Source organism: Callospermophilus lateralis, chromosome 3 (assembly GCF_048772815.1).
Source record: "Callospermophilus lateralis isolate mCalLat2 chromosome 3, mCalLat2.hap1, whole genome shotgun sequence".
Taxonomy (NCBI): domain Eukaryota; kingdom Metazoa; phylum Chordata; class Mammalia; order Rodentia; family Sciuridae; genus Callospermophilus; species Callospermophilus lateralis.
Genome location: NC_135307.1, coordinates 131,493,028 through 131,514,189, shown reverse-complemented (window position 1 = coordinate 131,514,189; position 21,162 = coordinate 131,493,028). Strand labels below are relative to the sequence as shown.

The 21,162-nt window shown below is 37.7% G+C and overlaps 1 protein-coding gene across 1 annotated transcript; it reads left to right on the top strand.

The window, feature by feature from the left end:
- The first annotated feature begins 938 nt into the window (after positions 1–938).
- Positions 939–9,910, top strand: Ramac (RNA guanine-7 methyltransferase activating subunit). The gene is made up of 3 exons (XM_076848771.1): positions 939–1,078; positions 8,358–8,536; positions 9,432–9,910. The coding sequence occupies exons 2-3, from the start codon at positions 8,367–8,369 to the stop codon at positions 9,619–9,621; spliced, it is 360 nt and encodes a 119-aa protein (XP_076704886.1). The 5' UTR covers positions 939–1,078; positions 8,358–8,366; the 3' UTR covers positions 9,622–9,910.
- The last annotated feature ends 11,252 nt before the right edge of the window (positions 9,911–21,162 follow it).

Here is a 21,162-nt window from a genome sequence, read left to right as displayed (position 1 = left end):
TTCATATGATCTGTTTTACCATGTGCAGGGAGAGAATAAAAAGGGAAGAGAAGAAAATAAGTGTTTTAAATCCAAGTTAACAAATTTGGCTTTTAGTCTACAAGCAAAACGGAGCAATGAATAATTTTACATCACAGCCATGCTTGAAGGCAACTAAATCTATAGGTTGGCAGTGGGGGGTGATGTTAGACAAAGGGCATCAATGAGAAGTACTTCATTCCTGTCAACCAAGGAATAATAGTAAGAACTTTGATTAGATGTAGGCAGTGGGTAGGGCGATCGGACAGATGCTGGATTTACTGCAGGATTAGAATCGACAGAACTTGGCCACTGATAGAAACAAAGGTAGGAAAGAAAGGGCATCCAATTTAGACATTAAAGTTTCCAAGTTGGTTGTATTAAGAGGCGCGCATGGTCTGTGAAATCATTTGGGAGGGAAACGGTCGTTAAGTTTGGGAAATTAAGCATTTGTACACCTGAGGAACATTTGAGAAGAAATACGCAGGATTCTTGGAGGTAGCTGGGCACCTACACTGCAGGTGAAGCAAAGTTTGAATGTTTCCGCAAAAACATGTACCAAAGGGACTACAGAAATCTTACTACCAAGGCTTGCACTGGCGGGAGTGAGATGCGACATCGCTCGAATAGTCCTGTAGTGTCTGCTCCCCGTGCCTGCTCCTCCACAGATCCCGCCAGCATTTCGGAGGTCACCTTTCCCGCCCCTCCTGGGCATCCTAGAACTTGCGTTTGGCCCAGCCACCATGTAAATAGACTGGGGCATAAATAGACTGCGGCGTCTGCTGCTTTGTCACTAGTAGTCTACCTGCACGTCGCACCTTCTTTGGGAGAAACGGGGCGTGGCAAAAAAGTGGCGAACTCTAGATATCGCGAGACTTGCCTGCAACCTTTTCTTTTGCTTGCCGGAAGCGGAAGTTGAGTGGTTGCGGGATTCCAGCGAGAGAGTCTCCGTTACCTAAAAGAGCCGAAGGGGTCCGGCGTTCTCCTGTGTGGTGGTACTGGAAGTCGCCACCGCCGTGAGGCTGGCCGGCGGGATCTGGACAGACACAGCTTTTGGCGGGTTAGTGGCCCTTTTGGGGAAACTAGGAGAAGGGAAGCGGGCGGAGCTGTGTGGCCGGCGAGCTGTTTTCCATGTGGCTAAACCGAAAGCCACTTCTCTCACGGCTTCTCTAACGAACAGCTAAGATGCTTAGGGATGGAGCAGATCTGTCAGAGCCGTGGTAAACAACCTATGATGTGCTTTGAGGTCGGACTGAACAAACGCAGTTGTACAGTCAGTTATCTGCGTCTCTTCACTAAGCTCATCTCCCAGAGCAGCCAAAGCGCATCTAGTCAGTCAATACCCGGGTTTGTCGCCTGCATCGAAAGTTCTGTGTGGTTTTATTTGTGGTGAGTGAATGAGTCTTGTTCGAATACAAATCTGAACGGCTGTAGCCTGCCCCCCGCCCCAACAAAAAAGGAATACCAGTTGTGAATGTTAGAATTGGCTTGTTCGTTCTGAAGGCCCAGCGAACGAGTGTTGTAGCCTCTTCTAAATTCTTCAGGGTAAACGCAAGTAGCACCCTTTGGACACAGCGTTGGAAGTCTTCAGAGCACTTTTAATCCCACCCTTTCATTGACTATGGCCCTTATATACCTAGTCCTTCCGTCCCCATCTTTTGAGAGTTGAATTAAGATTTTTTTTTTACCCCCTCAAAGTTTTAAACAAGCTAAACATTAAACAGTACAGCTGCCTCACATCCGTGGAATGGGTTAATGCTTGGATCAATTAAAAATTCTGCTAAACTGAGTGCTGTGACGAATACCTGTAATCCCAGAGACTCAGGAGGCTGAGACAGGAGGATTGCAAGTTTAAGGTCAGCCTCCTATCTCAAAATTAGGGAAAAAGTGTAGAGGCAGGGGAGGCTGGGGTACTGCATTCCTAGTGGTAGAGGCCTGGGATTGAATCCCCAGTACAAAAAGGAGATGGTATTTGTTTACTTGTGTTTTGGGAGATCTGTGAGAGAACACAAAAATAGAGTAGCACATTTTCCTTGCCTTACCATTTTATTGCCTATATGGATTAGGTATAGGTCATCTTTATATAGTGATTTCTGTGGTTCCTATGAATTTGCTTTAAAATTCTTTTCTTGGATTTGGGTATTTGACCTTAGTTTGCCAATCTGAGATGCATTGAAAGTATAATATTTGATAAGGCATACTCTCTATGAACAATAGCCTGAAAGGTAGGACATCTAGATTTTGTTTCTTGTAACCAAACATAATTCTGGTTTAATTTTGTCAGGATGAGGGTAGCATTATAAATGTTATAAGTATGTATTCCCCCCAACCACAAGGCCAGGTATTGAACCCAGGTGCATTTATCCATTGAACCATATCCCCAGCCATTTTTATTTTTTATTTTGAGACAATATCTCATTAAGTTGCTGAGGCTGGCCTCACACTTGTGATTGTCCTGTCTCAGCCTCCGGAGTTGCTGGGATTACAGGCCTGCACCATCATAACCAGCTATAAATGTGGGGCTTGGAGAAAACACAAACTAATGAAGAAGCTGTTTTCCAATAAAACATTTCCTTGTCAAAAACATTGTCTAGAAGTTGAGTTAATACAAGAAGAAAGAGGGAAAAGGTCTGGTTTTAAAGTTTTAGTATGCTGTTAAATGCCTCCAATTGTAAAATTTGTTTTATAAGTCTTTTTTTTTTTTTTTTTTTTTTTGAAATGGATTCTCCATATGTTGCCTAGGCTGGTTTGAACTCCTGGGCTCAAATGATCCTCCAGCCTCAGCTTGCCAAGTACTAGGATTATAGCATGGTTCTACCTCATCTGGCAGATTTTAGGAGTCTTGAAGCAAAGAGCAGAAACATGAAGTTTGGATTAGAAAAGGTAGGGGATGGAAATGCTAACAAGTACTTGGTCAAAGAAGACTAAAGAAAGTGAACTTTTGCCTTGTTTTATCAAGGATTAGACCTTCTGTAGGCTAAGCCAAAATATTTTCCTATATTTAGAGACTGAGAATATGGGTGAAGAAATACCACCTGTTGAATTAATTCATAATTGGCCTTGAAAAGTTAGCTGATATGGATTTCAGTTTTTATAACCATTAGGCAATATCTTTATTTTTTTAATTTATTTATTTTTTTTTAGTTGCAGATGGACAGAATACCTTTATTTTGAACCCATTGCCTCATACATGCTAGGAAAGCGCTCTACCATTGAGCCACAACCCTAGCCCCAGGCAGTATCTTTATTTATAGTAGTTTTATTGTCATTTGTCACAGGATCTGGAATAAGAATACAATGGATACCTTTAAAAAGTAGTTATCCTAAATTTTAATAGCTGTGCATCTAAATGCTTTTTTCCTTGCCTGTTTTCGAATCTCTCTTACATTTTATTTATTTCCCCTTTTTTATTGGCTCTTTTTCTTTCTCTTATAAACAATTACAGGTATTGTATCCTGGGTAACATAAAAGAGATAAGCCAGGTGCAGTGGTTCATGCCTGTAATCCCAGAAGTCCAGAAGTTTGGGAGACTGAGACAGGAGGTTCATGTGTTCAAAACCAGCCTCAGCAAAAGTGAGGCAGTAAGCAACTCACTTAGACCCTGTCTCTAAATAAAGTACAAAATAGGGCTGGGGTTGTGACTCAATGGTTGAGTGCCCCTGAGTTCAATTCTGAGTACAAAAAGAGAGACAGAAAAAAAAAATCTCATTAACCCTTCAGCTACTGGCCTCTTTTTTTTTTAAAGACAGGCTCTCACAAAGTTGTCTAGGCTGGCTCCAAACTCCTGGACTTAAAGGATACACCTGTCTCACCTTCCCCAATAATTGGGACTATAGTTGTGCATGTATCACCACTTTGAGCTTGTCTTTTTTTCTTCTCTTTTTACCTAGTCTTCTTAAGCTTTGTCTACATTCTATAGATCTCTAGTTCCTTACCTTGCAATTGCATAATTCTCTATCAATTGCAGTCGTGCATCAATCCCAGCTACTCTAAAATAATCAGCTACTTATGGCCAGATTTAATTAATTATTTTTGTTTTTTCTATCACTGTATTACCTGGCCACTTTTGACCATTCTTTATTCTTTTGCTTTGTGTGATAATCTCTTCTGGTTGGCCTCTCTGTGTGTGTGTTCTCTTGTCCCTTCTTTAACTTTGTTCTTTAAATGTTCATGTTCTCCAGGGTTCTCCTTAACACAGTCTACATTTTCCCTAAAGAATCTCATCAATGATCGTATATCTGGAAGATTAAAAAAAAAAACAAAAAAAAAAAAAACCTCCATTGAAAGACTATTAGGACTAATAAATTTGGCAAAGTAAGGTGAAGGATGTAGCTCTGTGGTGGAATGCTTGCCTAGCATGTGTGAGGCAGTGGGTTCAGTCCTCAGCACCACATAAAAATGAATAAATAAAATAAAGATATTGTGTCCATCTACAACTAAAAGTTTTTAAAAATTTGACAAAATACTAGGTTATAAAATTGACATACAAGAATCAATAGCATTCCTATTATAACAATGAGTCTGCTGAGAAAACAATCAGGAAAACAATTCTATTCATAATAGCCTAAAAAAGAGAAAGAAAATACCTACGAATAAATCTAACCAAGGAAGTGAAAGACCTCTACAATGAAAACTATAGAACATTGAAGAAAAACATTGAAGAAGACTTTGGAAAATGGAAAGACCTCCCATGATCTTCATGGATAGGCAAAATAAAAATTACTAGAATGACCATATCACCAAAAGCAATACACAGATTCAGTGCAATCCCCATCAAAATACTAATGACATTCTTCACAAAACTAGCAAAAACAGTCCTAAAATTCATTTGGAAGAATAAAAGACCGAGAATAGCCAAAGCAATTCTAAGCCAAAAAAGCAGTGCTAGAGGCATCACAGTGTCTGTCTTCAAATTAAGCTATCTAGCTAACAACCTGCATGGTCCTGGCATTAACACAGACCAGTGGTACAAAATAGAATACAGACAAATTCGCACAAAGGCGCCAAAAACATATTGAGGAAAAGACAGCCTTTTAAACAAATGGTACTGGGAAAACTGATCATCCTTATGTAGAAGAATGAGACTAGTACCTTACCTCAAACTGCACAAAAAATCAACTCAAAATGGATGAAAGACATAGCCATTAGACCAGAAACTCTGCAATAACTAGTAGAAAATGTAGTAAAAAATGTCACACTCCAGCAAAGAGGCACAGGCATTAACTTCTCAACAGGACCCCCAAAGTTCAGGAAATAATGCCAAGAGTTAATACATGGGGTGGCATCAAATTAAAAAGCTTTATTTTTAAAATTATTTATTTTTTTTTAGTCATACATGACAGCAGAATGAATTTTGACATATAATACATACATGGAATGTATATACATCAATCATATTGTCAATTCTATTCTGCTGCCCTTCCTATCCTCCTTACTCCTCCCCTCCTCTCCCATCCTTACTCTATCCAATCTAATGTGACACACTTTTTTTTCTTTTTCTCATTACAACATCATATATGTAATCTGTATAACAATGAGGTTCTCCTTCCATCTTCCATGCAACTCCCCTTCTCCCTCTTTTTCCCTTCCACCTCTCTTCCTATTTAGTGGTAGTCTTCTTCTCATGCTCTTCTTCCCTATCCCATTTGAATCACCCCCCTCATATCAGAGAAGACATTCTGCATTTGTTTTTTAGGGATTGGCTAACTTCACTTAGCCTAATCTGCTCTAATGCCATCCATTTGCCTGCAAATGCCATGATCTTGTTATTTTTTTAGTACTGAGTAATATTCCATTGTGTATAAATGCCACATTTTTTAATCCATTCATCTATTGAAGGGCATATAGGTTGGTTCCACATTCTAGCTATTGTGAATTGTGCTGCTATGAACATTGATGTGCTGTGTCCCTGTAGTATGCTCTTTTTAGGTCTTTTGGGTATAGTCCAAGAAGGGGAATAGCTGGGTCAAATGGTGGTTCCATTCCCAGCTTTCCAAGGAATCTCCATACTAATTTCCAAATTGGCTGCACCAATTTGCAGTCCCACCAGCAATGTATGAGTGTACCGCCCCCCCCCCCAATCCTCGACAGCACTTATTGTTGTTTGACTTCATAATGGCTGCCTTTCTTATTGGAGTGAGATGGTATCTTAGAGTAGTTTTAATTTGCATTTCTCTGATTGCTAGAGATGGTGAGCATTTTTTCATGTATTTGTTGATTGATTGTATATCCTTTTCTGAGAAGTTTCTGTTCAAGTCCTTGGCCCATTTGTTGATTGGGTTATTTGCTTTTTTGTTGTTTAACTTTTTGAGTTCTTTGTATACTCTAGAGATTAGAGCTCTATCTGATGTTTGAGGGGTAAAAATTTGTTAAAAAATTAAAAAGCTTTTACACAGCGAAGAAAACAATTAGGAATGTAAAGAGAGGACCTACAGAATGGGAGAAAATCTTTGCTAGCTCTCTCTGACAGGATTACTATCTAGAATGTATAAAGGACTCAAAAAACTTAACACCCCAAAAAAATAATCCTATCAATAAATGGGCAAAGGAGTTAAACACACTTCTTAAAAAAAGAAATACAAATGGCTAACAGATACATGAAAAAATGTTCAACATCATTAGCAATTAGGGAAATGCAAATCAAAACTACACCGAGATTTCATCTCACACCAGTCAGGGTGGCAATCATCAAGAATGCAAATAATAATAAATAAGGTAGAGGATGTGGAGAAAAAGGAATACTTTTACACTGTTGGTAGGACTGTAAATTAGTACAAGTATTTTGGAAATCAGTATGGAAGTTCCTCAAAAGACTAGGCACAGAACCACCAAATAACCACTCCTTGGTATTTATCCTAAAGTAATCATACTATAGTGAGTCATGCATACCCATTTTTATAGCAGCACAGTTCACAATAGCCAAACTATGGAAACAGCCTATGTGTTCATAAGTGCATGAATGGATAGAGAAACTGTGGCATATATACACAATGGAGTCATTCAGCCCTTTAAAATGAAATTACTTCATTTATAGGAAAATGGATAGAACTAGAGACCATTTTGTTAAGTGAAATAAGTCAAACTCAGAAGGTCCAGGGTTGTATGTTTTCTCTCATGTGGAAGCTAGAGAGAAAAAAAGAAAACAAAAGTGGAGATGCAGGGATCTTATGAAAACCAAAAGGAAATCAGTAGAAAGTTGGAAAGCAGGCGGGGCATGCTGGGGAATAATGTTGGCCAATTTATATTGTTACATTGTATGCATGTACAAATAGGTAACAACAAATCCCACTATAATTCATCAATTAAAATGTGGGAGAAAAATAATCTCACCTATTCTTATAACATTAACATTGTTGATATCTCCCATATTCATCTTCAGCCCATCTCTTACTCTCCGTTACCTGTGAATTGACTCTCATTTTGGACGTATGTACCACAGCTGACTTCAAACTCAGTGTATATCCTTATCCATCCCTCTTCCTGTAGTTCCTTTGGCACCAGAATCTGTTCAGTCATTTGGTGAGAAGCCTCAATTATGTTTTATTTCCCCTCTCTTCTCCCATATCTCATCAATGGTCATTCCTCCTAAAATTCTTTTGAAACTGTTCTCAAAGTCCCTGCCTCAGAGTAATCCTCAAAGTCCCTGCCTCAGATTAACCCTTCAGCATGTTACCTACATTATTGTAGTAATCTGCCTGTTGTCTAATTTCACAAATTTATTCTCTACAATTTTAGAAAAGTGATCCTCTAAATAGTAAATTGGATCTTGAGACTTCCCATCTTAAGCCTACCTTTACTGACCAGAAAAAATGCAAACCTGCATTGAATACAAAGTTTTTCATCATTTGTCCCCTGCTTATCTCTCCAGCTTATTTCTTTAAAAAAAAAAAAAAATTAAGATGTAGATGGACACAGTATCTTTATTTATTTATTTCTATGTGGTGCTGAAGATTGAACCCAGTACCTCACGTGTGCAAGGCAAGCATTTTACCACTGAGCTACAATCTCAGCCCTTCCAGCCTCATTTCTTAACATCTGTTCATCTCTTTATATTTATACAACTGCTGTTTCTTCTACTAGACTGGGAGGTTTTCGGGGGTAGAGGCGATGATGCATTCTTTATCTTTGCATGGTGGGCTCCTAATCAAGTACAGTGCCTGGATTGTAGTAGTCAAGAAATGTTGAACTGAATGTCTCAAATCTGTGTTAAGTTTAAAAGAATACAGGTACTTCTATGAATAGCCTGCCAAAAATTTTTCATTCTTGACTTTTTTCATTATCAGATAAGATAGTGTTGATTTTTTTTTAAATTCTTACATAAACATCTTAAATCTTTATAGAATTTCAGGATGACTGACACTTCTGAAGCTGTTCCAAATTTTGAAGAGATGTTTGCGAATAGGTTCACAGAAGATGATAAAGAGTACCAGGAATACTTGAAACGTCCTCCTGAAATGCCTCCAATTATTGAGGAATGGAATAGCAGATCTGGTGGAAACCAAAGAAATAGAGGCAATAGGTATGTATTTCTTGAGAACAAATGTAGATGTTGATTTGGGAGAGGTTAGCTTTAGTCTGTTTGATAAGGCCAATGAAGGCAGCAGCAATCAGTGTTTTCACCATGGTTATATGTACTGCCTAGTAATAGTGCTTGGCACATTGATAAGTGCCAATAAATATTTGCTTTAATATTATGTCAGCAACATGTATTCTTTCTCTTGCTGTTCATTTGTGTATATATATATATTTTATGTTTTTCTTGTAGACTGATATTTTCTTTGTAAACGTACTTTAAAAACTATCTTTGTGCTTAGCTGGGTGGCGTGGCCTGTAATCCCAGTGGCTCAGGAAGCTTAGGCAGGACGATCAAAGCCAGCCTCAGCAACAGTGAGGCACTAAGTAACTCAGTGAGACCCTGTCTCTAAATAAATACAAAATCGGGCTGGGGATGTGGCTCAGTGGTTGAGTGACCCTGGGTTCAATCCCCAGTACCAAAAAACAAACAATTTATCTTTGTACTTGATCCCGTTAAAAAAGTATTGTTTGATTTTATTCTAGAAAGAAGTTGGAAATTACCTCTATTTAATAGTTCAAAAATAATCAAAGGCATAAATTACTATGCTGATTTTATACAATGAACAGATTTCAGTTTGATCCAGAACTGCCATATTTGGTTTGGGTTTATATTTATTTGCCTATTTCTCTGTGAAGTGTGTCCAATATGATGCTGGAAGAATGACTTAAATCTTATGCAAGTATTGACTAATTGGTGCTATATGTTCTGTAGAGAAAAATGTTTTATACTTTATTTGCTATTGAGAATTTATATGCACTGGGATAGATTTCTTCTTTTTTTTTTTTTTTTGTTTGATTGTTTTAATAAGGGAAGTTTTAATCTTTTTGTTTTGTTGTAGGCTGCAAGATAACAGACAGTTTAGAGGTAGGGAGAGCAGACGGGGATGGCCAAGTGACAATCGATCAAATCAGTGGCATGGACGATCCTGGGGTAACAATTATCCCCCGCAACACAGACAAGAACCTTACTATCCACCCCAATATGGACAATATGGTTACAACCCACGGCCTCCGTATGGTTACTATTGATAGAAATGTCAGTGTATTTTAGAAAAACCATTTACTTTGTTAACATGACAAAAGTTTGTGTGTCTTTTCTTGGTCATAGTTTCGATTCATTTAGAAAATGGATTATTATTTTTTTGGAATTTAAGATTAAAAAAATAGATCTTACTAGAAAGATGTTATTGTTGCTGGGAATAAATACTCCCCTAAAAACATTGTGGGTTATATTCCTTGCCTTCTACCTCAGATTCTTTTTTGTTTCATTACTTAATAGTGCTCTGAGTTAATGTATTTTCCTTATTTGACCTCCAGAAATTATGTCTTTAACACATAAATAAAAACTTCAAAATAGAAATGCTTGCTTTCACTTTGTAAGATAAAGGAATTTCCATATGCTCAGATGTACTTATTTCTGAGATTCTACAGAGGGTAGTTAATCAGTTCATTAATGCACAGCTTTACTTATAATGTACTGTACATAACATCAGTTGAAAAGTAAAACAACGGTATATTTCTTTTGTTGTTTGTTATGTGCCTAGGGTACTTTGTGATTGCTTACTCTACAAGTTTGAGTTAGCTCTATAATTAATTTGATATTTTTTTTAGTTGTTGATAGACCTTTATTTATTTGCTTATTTATATGTGGTGCTGGGAATCAGACACAGTGCCTCACATGTACGAGGCAAATGCTCTACCTCTGAGCTACAACTCCAGCCCCTTGATATTTTTTTAAGAGGGAAATCAAGAATAAGCTGTAAAATGAAGAAAAACTCCTTCTCAGTTCAGTGTCTTGATCTTTTTGGTGGATGGGATTAGGGCACACATCATTTTATACAAACTTTTAAAGCTTTTTGCTAACTTAAAACCTAGCAGGGAAAAAATTTGCATGTTATACAAAAGTTTATAATCCTGTGAAGATAATGCTACGTTTTAACTGTTTTGGTATTTGACTTGGGTTGATTTTACAGTATTTTATTCATTTCTAGATGCATACTTTTGCTGCTTCCTCTTCTATAAATATAGTGATATTGTCATTTCCTTTCAGAGAATTCATTCTACTTCATATAATTTTAATAATAAGTTTTATTGAAAACAAAAATTTTAAAAAGATTTAAGCAACTTCACTCCCAAATTTTGGCAGTTAGTCTATTTATTGATTTGGTAAGTTGATCTATTTGGATTTTATTACTCAGTCCTTCGTATCTGATTAAAGAGCTTCAGAGGAATATTAAGAGTATAAGTTTCAGGGCTGGGGTTGTGGCTTAGTGGTAGAGCGCTTGCCTGGCATGTGCAGGACCCTGGGTTTGATCCTCAGCACCACATAAAAATAAATAAGTGAAATAAAGGTATAATTAAAAAATAAATATTTTTTTAAGTATAAGTTTCATCATAGATCAAAGGAATTAAAAGTGAACTTCCTAAATCTACTTTTTCTTTTAGCACCCCACTCTAGGGTTCTTAAGATTGACTTCCCCAGGTACTTCTCCATGCTCTAGATCCATTTCTCCACCTCTGACCCTTTTCCTGAAGAGTCATCTTTTCTTCAGGTAACTGTTTTATTGGAAAGGATGCACCTAATTAAATATTCACATAGAAATGTAAATAAAATTTTTTTAAAGAAAGAGAATTTTTTAATATTTTAATTTTTTAATTTTTGGTGGATACAACATCTTTATTTTTATGTGGTGCTGGGGATCGAACCCAGTGCCCCACGCGTGCCAAGCGAGCGCACTACCACTTGAGCCACATCCCCAGCCCAGAAATGTAAATAAATTTTTAACCTGAGGTTTTTACTATACCCTTCTGTAATCATATTAATAGACAACAGGCCAGTGGTGTTACATAAACATGGATCTTGATACTACAAATGTTTAGCCTAGAGAGTAAAAAATGGCTTGACTTCATCTCAGTATCTTCTGAAAGTAGGAGGATTATTAAAAATATCTATCAACTAATGAAACACAGGCACTGACCAGTTGAGACAGTAGCTGATTATGGCATTAGAACAGGATCCTGTGCTGTGCCAACTGTGGGAAGCCACCCTTGAGCTATTTGAGCATCTTCAATCGGCCTTGAGCCAAGGAAATTTAGATTTGACATTGCAATCTGTTTTGTGGCTTCTTCCACTCAATGGATTGTGCAATGCACTGGCCTCTGTCTTCACATGGCTAGGGAGACTGATCTCCTAGCTCTGGAGTTGGGCAAAACCCATTGGAAATTGGACAGCCCACCTCCTACCTTATTTGGCGAAGAACATTCTATGGAAAACCTTTGAAGTTTCCCCCATATGATAAAGCAAACACGGGCTCTAGCCCTCTCTATTTCTAGTGTGGAAGCTCGACCCCTAAGGTTGAAGAGCTGTCCTGCCCTGCCCTTGCTTTCTAAAATTACCTTTTGTGTTTTGTGGGGGTTTTTTTGTTTTTGGTTTTGGTTTTTATTGCCGCTTTCTTTTCTTAACCTTATTTTGTAGCCAGCTTGCATCATGCAGAGGAACCTCAAATTCCACCACCAGCACTGGATGTGGGTGAAAGCCAACTATTGACACCATTTAGGAGAGCTGTGGATTCAAGGGATAGCGCTGAGAGGTGCTTCTCAGGATGCTCTGAAGAGGTTATTTTCCCATAGTATTTAAATATTTTAACGTTTGGTACAGGTAGGCTGCATGTGGTCTCATGAAAAAAATGGAAAAAGTCCTTTTAACCTGAGTTATTTCTGCATTCTGCGTAAATAATCTATAGTAGTGGTAGTTTTTGTTTTTAGCAGTTATTATCCACCTGCCCCCTGGTGTGCTTAAAACAAGATAGAAATAAAAGGCATGGTTAAGAACAAAAAGTTAAAATCATGTTAAATAGAATTCTTGAGATAGTTTGTTGTAATCACATACTGCATTCAATTTAAGGAGTCCTGGCTTCGAATCCTGTGCTTGCAAAGGTACCTGACCTTGAGACACTCAACTCTTGTGATTATTTGCTCACTTGGGAAAATGGGGACAATATATACTTGCCACCCTTGCAGAGTTATAAAAATAAATAACCAACTGTAGAATAGGAATAACTTGAGAATAGGGACTAGAATTGTGACCTTTAAATCCCCAGGGGCACATAATAGGCCTAATGTAAACATTTGTTGAATCAACCAGTGAAGATTGTGATGTGCAGTGTTGATACGAAGGATGTAAAGTAACTGATAGAAGATGAGGTAGAGGGGGAGACATTGAGAATTAAGGAGTTATGGTGGTTTCTCTATGTGAACTCATATGTGAGTAGACAACAAAAGGAGAACTTCAGGAAATAACATGCACTTAGAATGTGGAAGAAAGTCAATAAGAAAGTTGAGCTAAAATTAGTAGCATTTGCTGTTTGGAAATTGGCACTGACTTAAAAATGTCAAATGTTGATTATTGAACCTATCAGATTAATGTCATTTTGAAAACAGCTTGCTGGGGATTTGTCTATTTTTGTGTTTTGTTTTGAGTGGTAGAAGGGTTTGGGATATAGGAAGAATAACAACCTTGAGTCACTGCTTTGAGAATAGTTTTTTGGTTTTTGTAAACTATGTAGGAAAAAAAATATCTGGGAAGATTTCTAGCGTGGTTTTGGTTTCCAAAGTTGCATTCCTTATAATGCTCACAGACCAGGATATAATTTTTCCTTTTGTATTTTATCTGCCTAAGGAAAAATATAGGACTTTATAATAGAATAAATAGTGACGAAATGTCAGTCAGTCCCGTCTGCCCTTCCCCCAAGAAGAAGAGTCTCCAGCTGGGGTTGTGGCTCAGTGGAGAGCACGTGCCTAGCATGTGTGAGGCATTGGGTTCGCTCCTCAGCACCACATAAAAATAAAGGTATTGTTTCCATCTGTAATTAAAAACAATAGTTTTTAAAAAGCAAGGTGTCATGTCAATTTAACTTTAGAATGCTAAAATGGAAGGAAGTGATCTTTCACTATGAAAGTTACTGTCAGGACTAATTTTGAAGTCTAAGAAAAGCAATGCATGTTGTTCCTAAATACAGTTTTTTAATACCTTAAACATTTCCTACTTTCTATTTCACTTGATTGATTAAACCTCTGTTATTACAGTGACACAATACTGGAAATAATCAAGAAGGAAAGGTTTATTTTGGCTCATGTTTCCTTGGCCCTGTTGTTTTTGAGCCTATGGCAGGGCAGTACATGATGGCAGAGGAGGCCTGGTAATGTTATGGTGGTTTGGAAGTGAAAGAGAGAGGAAAGGGCTTGAGTTCAAATATTGCCTTCAAGGGCATGCTGCTAATGATCTAACTTTCTCACTTGACCTCATCTCTTAAAGTTCTGTTCTCTCAGTGACATCATAGGCTGGGAGCCAGTCTTTTCACATATGTGCCTTTGGGAGGCATTCAAGATCCAAACTCTATCTGGGCATAGTAGTACAGACCTGTAAGCCCAAAAACTTAGGAGGCTGAGGCAGGAGGACCCCAGGTTTGAGACAAGCCTGAGCAACTTAGCAAGGCCCTGTCTCAAAAAAACAAAGACAATAGGCGGGGCGGGGGAAGACTGGGTGTGTATCTCAGTAATAGGACACCTCTAAGTTCAACTCCCAGTAGCCCCCCAACATAACACACAAAGATCTAAACTATAGCAGAACCCAAACACAAGATTTGGCTACATATGAAAAATATGCTGTAATCTATAGTGATGCCCTAGCACAGTTAGTAGTGAAAAAAAATTATTAGGAAATAATACTCCCAGGTCGAGGTGGTTTGTGTTACCATTGTATTGTTAGCTGGAAATCATTACTAATGAAAGCACTTCGGTAATGACAAAGAGGTATTGTATATGAATTATTCACTGAAAAGCCTGTTTGGATTTTTTTTGTCCTGTATTTTCATCAAGGAATGAATGAATTAATGAATGGATAGTTGTTTATTTCAAATGGGGACTTTAAAACTAAATTGAGTTTCCTTATGAAACTCCTAATTATGTAGGTCACTCAAAGAATTCTTCCTGTTTATAAACTTAGAAAGGTTATGCTTTTAAGATGTTCAAGTTTTTAATTTAGAATAAATTAAGACCAATAGGATTCATATATAGCTGTGTGTGTGTGACATTCTGTGATATCTAAACAAAGATTTCTCCTGGATCCTGCCATATTAAATTATTGTGGAACTGAATCAACAACTAGATCCAATTAGAAGATTATACCATTGGACTCCAGGGAAACCTTGAGAGTAAATATTTCATCCTTTCTAGAAATCTGTATGTTATCTATAGGGGCCAGCTTTTGAGGAACATGCAAGTAGAGATCCTTTGATCTGTGGACATTCTGAGAGAGAATGGTCCTGGGCCACGCTGGCTTCTTGGGTGCCTATCATAGGGCTGATAACACAAGTTATGACAGGGATGAGAAGAAGTAACTGCAGCTGCTGTAACCATGCTCAGGCTTCCAGGTGCCACAGAAACTTCTGACCTCTGAGTATTTGGTTACCCATGCTATCAGATGAGAAACATGGAAGTGAGCCATGCACAATACCCCTTAGACTTAAAGATTTACAGGATAGGATGGGAGGAGTAAGTAAGTAAGTCGTCCATTAAAATTGCTAATATGTGGTTTGACTGCCCTCTTGTAGAATTAAATGAAATATTCACAAAAAGGATAAAATCATGTTATTTGTGGCAACATGGATGGAGCTGAAGGGCATTATGTTAAATGCAATAGCCAGGCCCAGAAAGACAAATATCACATGTTCTCACTTGGACAAGCTAAAAGGTGATCACAAAAAAGTAGAGACAATGGGGCTGGGGATGTGGCTCAAGCGGTAGCGCGCTCGCCTGGCATGCGTGCAGCCCGGGTTCGATCCTCAGCACCACATACAAACAAAGATGTTGTATCCGCCGATAACTAAAAAATAAATATTAAAATTCTCTCTCTCTTTCTCTCTCTCTCTCTCTCTCCCCTCTCTCACTCTCTCTTAAAAAAAAAAAAAGTAGAGACAAGAACAGAGGTCACTAGGAGCTAGAAGGAGAGGAGAAAGGAGGATAGAGGTTGGATAATGGGTACCAAAATATAGTTGGGGGGTAGTTCTAATGTTCTATAGCACAATAGAATCATCATTATGGTATGTACCATTAATTATACACTTCAAAAATAACTAGAGAGGAGCTTAAAATAATATTTGAGGAGATAGAAAGCTAATTACCCTGATTTGGTTATTATACTGTATACATGTGTCTAATTATAATATTGTACTACATAAATAAGTACAGATATTATACATCAGTTGCAAAATAAAAAAATGTCTTACAAAGAAAGCACATATATGAAAGAATTTAGCACAGTACTAGGCACATAATGGGTAACTGGCCCATATCACATTTGTGCCTCTAGAGTTACAGGAAAGCATTTCTGGGTTGACTTGAATGTTAGAAGTTCATTTCAAAAAAATCTTTCACCATTGTCGTCATGGGATATGGGTTAATTTAGTAGGTGTTTTCATTCCTGTCCCTAAGGGGCACAGAGAGCCCCATGTATTAATTACCAGTTAGACTTTTTTTGGGTTTCAGTGACCTCCTGAGACAGCTTCTGGAGAGGATGTAATGATGATCTCACAGGTTTTTTTCCACTGCCAGTGCCTTTAACTCCCTAAAGAATCTTCAGTGTCTTTGTCTGAATTCAGTAAATAAAGCTCTCTAATAACCATTTAAAGGCAAGAGCTTCATTGTTTGTATTTTTTTTCATTTTAAACTTTCCTTAACTGTGTATATTATGTGTATATACAAAATATCATAAAAAGTAAAACAATACAAAAATGAGTAGTTTGCATTCAACCTGATGTATATGGTTTTATCTTGTTCACCATGCTTACACAAGTATATGTAAACTTGATGTACATATATTTTTCCCTTTCTTACTAAAGTGGAGTTATATATATATATATATATATTTTTTTTTTTTAAAGAGAGAGGTGAGAGACAGACAGACAGAGAGAATTTTTAGTTTTTGGCGGACACAACATCTTTGTTTGTATGTGGTGCTGAGGATCGAACCCGGGCCGCACGCATGCCAGGCGAGCGCGCTACCGCTTGAGCCACATCCCCAGCCGGGAGTTATATATTTTTAATACCTGCATACATAAAATTATTTACTTAACAATATAATGCATCACTCTATGTCAGTAGCTATAAATTAGAAGTAAATTATGTGAATTTACTTTTGATTATGATTGTTCTCTTATAGGTGGATAGGTCCTTCCCATCTTTTTCTCCTCCTTTTTCCTCCTTTTTCCCTTTTCTTCCATTTTTCTTCCCTCCCTTTCTTTTTTTGCACTAACAATGCTGCATTGCTTTTATACATATTTCCTTTACTGTTTTTATGTATCTATGAACATTCTCAGAAGTAGATTGTTGGTTTAAAAGGTCTATTTTTATTTTAATAAATGTTGACACATTTTAAAAACACTAGCAATTTACATTACCATCAGCAACATTTTGAATGTACATGTATGTGCTTCCTCCTTCCCTGTGACTTCAGCTTTTTTCTCTGGATGTTCATAAGCTTTTTTAAAATTTTTGAAACCAGGAAATTCTTACTAGGTTGTATCTTCCTGTTGATTCTTTTGGTCATTGTTTCGCCTGGGACACTGTACCCTTTCTACAAATTCATCTTTTATTTCTTCAGTATTTTCTTAATTATGTCTTTAAATATTTGTTCTGTTCCATTTCTTTGGTTCTGTTCTTCAGGAACCAATTATGTAGATGTTGATTTTCCTTTATCTGACTTCCATAGCTGCCATTTTCCTTTTGCTCACTGTTCTTTGTCTTGCCCTGTAAATTTCTTACCATGTTTTCAGACTCCTCTTTGTTGTTTTTTCCAATGTGAGTTTTATTTATTTGATGGTTTTTTTATTTCTCAGTTTAAAAAGCACATTTTGCCACATGTGAGCAACCACCATATTGGACATTACAGCTTTAGAAGAGGATTAAAGGCTTGAAGTTGGTGACTTGACTCATTCCCTTATTCTTCAGAGACCCAATTCCCCAAAGCACCTTTAAGGAAATCATGTTTTAAAACAATTTGAAAGCCACCGTGATAGCAAAACCACATCATCATGGGGGAGTTTCATGTAGGAGTGACCAGGGAGTCTAACCTCTGGCTGCAAAGTTTGGGGATTCTGTACCCGAAATTTTATAAAGGTACTTGGGGGATCTTAACGCAGACTAGGGTTATGCTAAACTTATCAATTGAATTAAAAGAACTGTTGGAAGAAAGCCTTTTTAGGAGCATGGAAAGAGTCCCTAGATCATGGATCCAGTTGTTCTAGAAGAGGAGCTGTGGCTGATACTAGATCCATTCCAGTGGCAGAAATGGGAGCTCAGATGGTCATAGTTTCCTGGTTCTGATCCCAGGCTTTCCAATCAGGATTCACATGATGACATGGGGAACAGCATGTACTCACTGGAGAATCCCACTATATATCCTGTCTGGAAGGTGTATTCACTCAAATAAGTTGCCATCATGATTAGAAATTGGTTCCTTGCCAAATGCCCAGCCCAATTCTAATTTCAGAAACACAGACTACAGGAGATTTCTGACAACTGCAACATTAAGGGAGGTACGCAGGATCATACTGATTCCACCATGGCACTGGAATCCCTAAGAACCCAACTGACCCAAGTAAAGACAGTCCTGAGGTAAATTCCTTAAGATATGAGGGGGTCTAAGGAACATTTCTGGAAAGACAAGAAGGATTAATGTGTGATACAGATTGGCAGTACAAAATGAACTTCCTAATTGGGCTGAGGTTGAGGCTCAGTGACAGAGCACTTGCTTCAAATATGTGACTCACTGGTTTCAATCCTCAGCACCACATAAAAATAAATAAACAAGATATTGTGCCCATGAATAACTAAAAATAAATATTTTTTTAAAAAAGAATAAACTTCTTAATAGTGCTGGTTCACTTCAAAAGGAATTGTTAATTCCCTACATCAAGTTACATTGGCTTTCTGCTATTGCATTATAGTGCCACCTCTAGTATATAAATTGAAAATCTAGCTTCTTAAGTTTTTGGTTTCTAGTCATTTGCATTAAAGCAATTTCGATTGGGGCCTGGTAGGTTCTATAATTTGTATTCTATTTTACATTTAAGGAACCAAATTCCTGGGATATCTAAGAGGGATGTATGCTGGTAGCCCATAACCCAAAAATCTGCCTCTAAATTTTTTGAGTTTGGGCTGCTTAGAACTTGATTCTCGCTCCATCTTCCGTCTTTCATCCACACCTGTCTGGGTGTGGATGGTCCATGGGAATCAGGAATCCAAAATCTTTGCTCCTACTTCCAGGGCAGAATAAACCAGGTTTTTCTTTCCTGGTATATAGTGTAGTCACCAATGTTATTGTTAAACCATTTTGTCAAGAGTAATTATGTAGCCAGGCAATGTCGCACATGCCTGTAATCCCAGGGGCTAGGGAAGCTGAGGCAGGAGGCTGGTGAGTTCAAAGACAGTTAAGGTAATTTAGTTATTTAAATTACTATAACTTGCACCAAATATGTAAGAATATATTATCTTTTCAGCTTTAATATAGATGTGATTTCTGATAGACTTTACAAATACTAAAAATAGTTTCCAGATCCTCTTCATTTTTTTAAGGATCTTTGGGGATTTGGAAGAAATAATGGATTTTAAGATTTTAAGTTACCACTGAGATGGAAGGAAATCCAGTGTCTTCTCAGCTGGGTGCAGTGGTACACACCTGTAATTCCAATGACTCAGGCTGAGGCAGGAGGATCAAAATATCAAGGCCAGCCTGGGCAATTTAGTGAAAGCCTCAGAAACTTGGCAATACCCTGTCTCAAAGAATAAAAAGGACTGGGGATGTAGCTCAGTGAAAAAGTATCCCTGGGCTCAGTTCCCAGTATCAAAAAATAATAAAATTTAAAAATAAAAATTCAATTACTTCTCAAAAATAATTAAGTTACAAGTCTTGATTATTATTTACTTTTTTACAAAAAGCTCTATACAGTTTTTAAAAGATGTTAAAACTTTTTTTTTCATTTAATTTTTTTGTACCAGGGACTGAACCCAGGAGCATTTAACCACTGAGCCACATCCTCAGCTCTTTTTTTTCTTGAAGACAGGGGTCTAAGGCCCTAAGTTGCATAGGGCCTCCCTAAATTGCTGAGGCTAGTTTTGAACTCATAATCCTCCCACCTCAGCCTCCGGAGTTGCTGGGATTTACAGGCATGAACTACTGCACCCAGCATATTTTTTCACTGAGAACATTATCTTAAAATATAAGGTAAGACTACAAAAGCAGCATGACAGATTTCCTCTGTTACTTGAAAACTGTATTAAGAGGCAAACTCCAGATTTCAGAAACCCTGGAAATATTATAATTTTTGTTTATAATTAGGATAACTGCAATAAATAAGGAGTCAGAGGATCTGGGTTCTAGTTGCCATTTTGTGTGATATGATCTTCAGTAATTCTCCCAACTTCTGGATATCAGAAACCGCATCACAGAGCAAATGTTTAAATCAGTCATCCTGAATATTCTTTCCAGCTATATTATATTATAATATCATGAAATCAGAATAACAAGTTTCAGGCTGCTTGAAGTCAGGAATTTTAGAACCTGTATTCAAGGTACAGTGCTTTTAAAAATTTTGTGTGTGTGTGGGTGTGTGCCAGGGATTCAACTCGGGCACTCGACCACTGGTCCACATCTCCAGCCCTATTTTGTATTTTAGAGACAGGATCACACTGAATTGCTTAGCACCTTTTGCTGAGGCTGGCTTTGAACTCTTGATCTTCCTGCCTTAGCCTCCTGAGCTGCTGGGATTACAGGTGTGTGCCACCACATCCAGCATAAATTTCTACTTTTTGAGTATTTACACACACACACACACACACACATTTTTTGGTTCTAATTAGTTATACATGATAATAGAATGCATTCTGACACATCATACATAAATGGAGTATAACTTCTCATTCTTCTGGTTGTACATGATGTAGGATCACACCAGTCATACACATCAAATCACATCCCCATATATGCACATGGTATTTATTCTACTATGCTTGCTTGCTTTCTTTTTACTGGGGATTGAACTCAGGGCCACTTGATCACTGATCCACATCTCCAGCCCTAGTTTGTATTTTATTTAGAGACAGGGTCTCACTGAGTTGCTTAGCACCTCGCTTTTGCTGAGGCTGGCTTTGAACTTGCGATCCTCCTGCCTCAGCCTCCCAAGCTGCTGGGATTACAGGCGTGTGCCACCACACGTGGCCATTCTACTATCCTTTCTACTCCCATATCCCTCTTCTCCCTTCACTGCCCTCTGCCTAATCCAAAGTACTTCTAGTCTTCCCTAGCTACTCCCCTTATTGTGAATTAGCATCTACATCAGAGAAAACATTCAGCCTTTGGGTTTTTGAAATTGGCTTATTTCGCTTAGCATGATATTCACCAGCTCCATCCATTTACTGGCATGTGCCATAATTTCATTCTTCTTCAAGAATAATATTCCATTGTGCATCTATCCCATAATTTCTTTATCCATTCATCTATTGAAGGGCACCTAG

Excerpts from the sequence above, each read along its gene's own strand:
- Ramac (XM_076848771.1), top strand. The coding sequence starts at position 8,367 with ATGACTGACACTTCTGAAGCTGTTCCAAATTTTGAAGAGATGTTTGCG. Across the intron at positions 8,537-9,431 it reads CAAAGAAATAGAGGCAATAG|GCTGCAAGATAACAGACAGT; the intron begins GTATGTATTTCT and ends GTTTTGTTGTAG.